We start from the raw sequence: 6,000 nt of genomic DNA on the forward strand, positions 1-6,000 counted from the left end.
AATCATGAATCTACAGTTTCTGATTTCCCCCAATGAACAAATGGAGACCCAAAATGCTGACTGACAATGGGAAGAGATGTTACATGTGATCTTTTGTTCCAAGTGTTAACCCAGGTGTTATTTTAACTGAAGACTTGAAAGGCTACATTTAAGACTCTTTGATACAATTAAAATGAATAAACTATGGGGGTGCTTGCGTGGCTCAGTGGGTTAAGTGTCTGACTTCAGTTCAGGTCACGATCTCACAGTTCATGGGTTCAAGCCCCGAGTTGGGCTCTGTGCTGACAGCTTGGAGCCTGGAACCTGCTTTGGATTCTGTGTCTCCCTCTCTCTCTGCGCCTCCCCTGCTCATGCTCTGTCTCTTTCTCTCTCTCAAAAATAAGTAAATGTGAAAAAATTTTAAATGACTAAACCATGAAGTTCCCTGTATAGAGCAAGTGCCAAATAAACAGACAAGAGTCTCAGAGCAGATAAAAGTGATTTCTCAGAGGCCATGCCTTCCTGTCTTTCTGACTTACTAGCATGTAAGTGATTGTCATTTTATAGGAAAAAAGGAGGAGCTAAGTTTCTCCTAGAGAAGCAGTCTACCTAGTGGCTGGAAATGAGGATTTGGAGCAAGGCTCCCTGGATTTGATTCCTGGCCTTCTTAGCTGTGTGTCCTTGAGCATGTGACTTCGTCTCTCTGTGCTTCTGTGTCATTTACACCATACACATAAGCACATGCATGCACACACTTGCTCTTATGTCACAGTACTAAGTGATTCAATGCATAAAAAGCACTTTGAAAATTGTGTGCCAAATAGTAAACATTCAATGAAATGTAGTTGTTATTATGATCCTAATAATACTAGTGTTACTAAGGAGCTATTTCACCTTTGCTGCTTTTGCTTTTATATCTTCTATTACAATGAGGTGTCTTTAGACATATTTGGCTGTCCCTGTGCCATTGAAGGATTTCTGAATTGAACTAGTTCTACCTGTTCTAATGATGTTTATGTACACCTCACATTAAATGATGAAAGCATTATGAAGCTAAAAATCACCCTTTTGTAATCACATTGATTCTGACTTTTGTTATCTATGAAGGAGAAAAACAGCATGTTTGTGCAATAATCTACTACAAGAGTTATTCTTGTCCACACTATTGTGGATTGTATCCCGATCGCTTTTAAATGTGTTTCCCACGTTATAGTTTTGCAATCAGAAAATAACGATAATATATTGCAAGAAAACTAAGTTAATATATGCTAATTTGCAGAGTGGATAAGACAAACATTATTCTCTATTGAAAACCACAGAGGCATGGGGCGCCTGGGTGGCTCAGTCGGTTAAGCGGCCGACTTCAGCTCAGGTCATGATCTCGTGGTCCGTGAGTTTGAGCCCCACGTCGGGCTCTGTGCTGACAGCTCAGAGCCTGGAGCCTGTTTCAGATTCTGTGTCTCCCTCTCTCTGACCCTCCCCCGTTCATGCTCTGGTCTCTCTCTGTCTCAAAAATAAATAAACGTTAAGAAAAATTAAAAAAAAAAAGAAAAAAGAAAAGAAAACCACAGAGGCAGAGTATATAGTAATGCATCAGTGCAATAAATTCAAATTTTCAACTATGTTCAGCACCCAAGATATGTGTAAAGTCTTTAAAAAGAATATAAGCCAAATATTTTTATAGGAAACAGGGAGTATGATTCTGGAGTTAGTTACGAAGTTTCCTTCCCAAGTCGTTCTTTAATGTCTTTGGAGGATTAATTCTAGACAGACCGTGAAAATGTGTCATTGACAAGCCAGATCAGAGGTAGGAAGCTTATTCTTAACATGTGAAAAGAAGACTTTAGGTGAGATCATTAAGCAAGCTTAGTTTGCAAGCATGTGGAAATAAGATCATGGAGCAGAAGACTCCTTTACAGTCTCTGCTCTGGTAACACCAAATACCATGACGAGCTGAGCCTTCCACCTGACAGCCTTCCTCTTTTATTCTTCATTTATTTGGATGTCATGGATGTCTTTGCAAATCTGATAGAAATTATAAATACTCCTTCCAGAAAAATGCACACACACACACACACACACACACACACACACACACATTTCTGCATATTAATTTGTGGCTTTCATGGATGTTCTTATGTAAAAAATTCCTTTTTAATGGAGTGATTTTATATTATCTTCAGTAAACTTATCCATTGACATTTGAAAATAGATTTGACCATTTCATTCCCTTTTTACAAATTGATTCTTTAAAATTCTGACTTGTAACTCTCCCAGAAGATTTTAAATTATTCACTTATTATTCACTTGTTTTGTTTTACTACAATCAGCAAATTTCAGAAACCTCTGTAGACATTCTAAAATGCCTAATTTCTGGGAAATTTTGTTTCTGTGTGCTAGGAAAGTGCAGCAGGCATTGATGTATGCTTTCTTAGAAAGATTTTACTATAATTTTATGAGGAAATAAAAATGGCTGTAATGTTATTCCCATATTGGTATATATGGAATAAACATTGATAACCCACAGAATCTTGATCCTAATTTGGACTCCAATCCCAAAATATACTGTTTTGGAAGAAATAAATGTGTGTGTGTATATATATATATATATATATATATATATATATAGTCTCTATAGACACAGAGGAAAAATTTCAAAAATATGGTGAAAAAGGTTTTTTTAAAACTCACTCTCAATGGACATATAAACAGCACTTGATGAGGCAGTCAATGAATTTCTGTCTATATCTTGTATTCTACAGTTGGGACAGAGAAACTTCTTAGATATTTGAAGAATTTGTTTTGAAAGTTTGACAATTAATGTAAAGCTACTCTAAAAGCATATGTTACTTTTAGAGCAAAATCCTTACAAAGGTTCATAATAGTTTATAATAATAAATATTAACCATCCTACTTTTTCCTTTGAGACCAATCATCACAGACCAAGAGCAGCTAAGTTTATAATAATTTATTACAGTTGCATATCATTTGTTTTGTATAATAAATTATAGAAACCATAGCATCTTTATAAACTATTAAGTATATCATACTCACTTCCTAATGCTTACTGCAGTAACTGTAAGAAATCTAATTAGATTATGTTTTAGCATTAGAAGATAAAAAAATTATAAAATTTATTCGCAGTACTTTGGATTTATGAAAGACCCCGTTATTTTAACTTTTGTTTAACCAGTTTGAAATGTATATAAACTTTTTATAAACCAGAAGTTGGTCTAACTGAGCTGCTAGAAGTATTGCATAATTTGTAACTTACACCCTTACGGTGCACTTTTTCAGGCACTGTAAAAAATGCAAATAAATAATCAATTACTGATCTCTAAAAAACCTATACCAATAGACAACATTGAAATTTGGCAACACTTTGAACACTCAAATAAAAAATTTAGTAAACATCGGAGCAGAGTATTCTCTCTCCCTGCTTCCCCCTCTCCCTCCTCCCTCTTCCTACCCACTTTCATTATGGAAAAAAAAAAGTTCAGGTTGAATTTAAGTCCTAGGGCCTGAGAAAGAGACCCTGGCTGCAGTTCTTTCTTCAGCCTTAAGAGCCCATAACAGCCAGCGTTCTGTTATCTTCAGCCTCAGTCCTCATTACATCTGTTCAAACTCTTCTCCTGACACCAGCATCGGTCCTTTCCCTCAGGGAGAGTTTTCAAGTCCTTGTCGAAAGCATTTTGTTCTCCACTGTAACAGCACAGGCGTGAAATTGGTTGGAGTCTTTGTAACCGGTTTGTTCTGTTCCTTTCCAGCCTCTGCAGTCCTGATGGAAGAGAAGCTCGCAGGGCAGCAACAAAATGCTACATGTGTTAGGGTCTCTCGAACCCTCTCGGTCTTTAAATGTCTATTCTTGGATAATGTCCTTATCCATCCTCTTGTCCTCAGTGAACTTTGATGGAATATTTCCGCAGTTTCAGAAATTGGAAAAGCTTGTCTTTCGTCCTCTTCTTCAGGGCCATCAGGGCTCGTGTTTTCTCCTCCAGATCTTGATCTATGGCAAATATGATCTTAGCTCTCTCCTCCGCTTTCTTGTCCCCAGAGTTTTTGAAAAGTCTCTGTAGAGATTCTTGGTCTATGTTTTCAAAGATGTTGGCCACAGCTTTCTTCCGTGAAGCTGTATCGAAGTGATAGCCGTGGATGGAAGGGCTCACTCTCAGCGAGGTGGACATGGTGATGGTGGCTTGGTGGCTTTGCCTTGCTTTCATCGACGTGAGGATCTTTGGGAATTCGGTTCCCGGGCTCTCCAGAGAGTCTGTAGCAAAATCATTCCGGGACTGCTATTTAAAGTGTGAACAAAAGCTCCAGGCTCAAATTACACTGGTGACATCAGAGTGATCTCAAGGAAGAATAATCACAGACAAGTTTAACAGTTGAGTTGCCAATATCCTGTTCTTGTGCAAAATGTCAAAAGCTGTGCTTGGTGATAGAGCAGGGATGTGGGGATTTCTTTTTACCTCATCTGTGGCAATAGGATTATACTGGCTTGGGTCCTTCTTTTAAAAATAGCCAAAACCAGGGAAGGGCAAAGATAAGACACAAACAAGGTGGCTTAGACTCTCAAAATCTTTCCCAACAACAACTGAAACAAAGGCTTCTGTTAACTACAGGAAAGTTTTAATTCCTGAAGTCATTAGAGTATATTCCAAACATTTGGCAGCCCATGCCTGCGCCCTTTGGACATCCCCATCCAGGGCCACTCCACAGCTGCTGAGAGGAAGCTGAAGAATCAAGGACATCAATCTGGAGTACATCTGATTTGAAAGGGGAGTTTACCTACAAAACGCTTACATGACACACCCTGACACTGTGACCTTTCAGAGACTGTGCACAAGAGCTAATCTGTAATCACTGAATAAAATTGTAATTTATTACTCTTTATTTTTTTAATATTTTATTTTTAAGCAATCTCCACACCACCCAACACAACCCCAAGATGGAGACTCGAACTCAAAACCCCAAGATCAAGACTCTCCGGCTCCGCCTACTGAGCCAGCTAGATGCCCCAATATTGTAATTTGATAGTGACAGACAATATCTCCTTAGGTTTCTGCATGTATCAACAACAGTACCTATCAAAAACAAAAACAAAAACAAAAACGTGGGGAGGGAAATTCAATCAGGTGCTTTACAAATATAGTACTCAAAGAAATGAGCTGATTTTTTTTCCTTTAATATTTACTTTGGCACTCCCCAGACATAGAGCAATACCTTTTTCTGGAAGAATTTAAATTTCTTTGGAAGAATTTAAATTTCTCACCTTCCACAATATTCAGCTAGCCAGTGTCCCCACTGATGTGTGGAACACCTACATGCAATCAAATGGTAGATGTCAACTTCAAAGGGCCCTAGAGACTTCTCTGTGTGAACCTTCTGCCTGAGCTACAGATGCAGGGCTGAACTTATGAGTTTCCTCTCAGTCAAATCAGGTCTAGAAAATGCACAAGGGGAGAGAGTATGGGGAAGACACCTCACCAGAAAACTGAGTTAAACTAGGGGCACCTGGGTGGCTCAGTTGGTTAAGCGTCAGCCTTCAGCTCAGGTCATGATCTCACAGTCCGTGACTTCGAGCCCTCCGTAAGGCTCTGTGCTGACAGCTCAGAGCCTGGAGCCTGCTTTGGATTCTGTGTCTCCCTCTCTCTCTTCCCCTCCCCTGCTCATGCTCTGTCTCTCTGTGTCTCAAAAATAAATAAAAACATCAAAAAAATTTAAAAAAAGAAAATTGAGTTAGACTCTTTGTACATATCCATTCATTCACTTATTCATTAATTCAATCAATATTTATTGAAAGTCTACTTTAGCTAGAAGAGTTTTAGGCATTGGAAATATAACAGTTAGCCAAACTAAATCAAACAAACTGAACCAAACAAACAAAAATCCCTACCTGACCTTAATGGAGTTTACATTCTACCAGGAAATAGATAATAGAATATACATTTATAACCTAGATGATGTCAGAAACTACTACCTATTGTGGATAAAAGTGTGGCCAAGTTGTACAGGAAAGGA

At 38.2% G+C, this 6,000-nt stretch overlaps 1 protein-coding gene across 1 annotated transcript; it reads right to left on the minus strand.

Moving 5' to 3' along the window:
- Nucleotides 1-2,932: 2,932 nt before the first annotated feature.
- On the minus strand, nucleotides 2,933-4,348 carry TCIM (transcriptional and immune response regulator). Its single transcript, XM_086703637.1, has one exon. It carries the CDS (start codon nucleotides 4,197-4,199, stop codon nucleotides 3,876-3,878), a length of 324 nt encoding a protein of 107 aa, XP_086559763.1. The 5' UTR covers nucleotides 4,200-4,348; the 3' UTR covers nucleotides 2,933-3,875.
- Between the last annotated feature and the right edge of the window lie 1,652 nt (nucleotides 4,349-6,000).

The sequence above is a fragment of the Puma concolor genome, chromosome B1, assembly GCF_028749965.1.
Source record: "Puma concolor isolate L17-30 chromosome B1, mPumCon1.1.hap2, whole genome shotgun sequence".
NCBI classification, from domain to species: domain Eukaryota; kingdom Metazoa; phylum Chordata; class Mammalia; order Carnivora; family Felidae; genus Puma; species Puma concolor.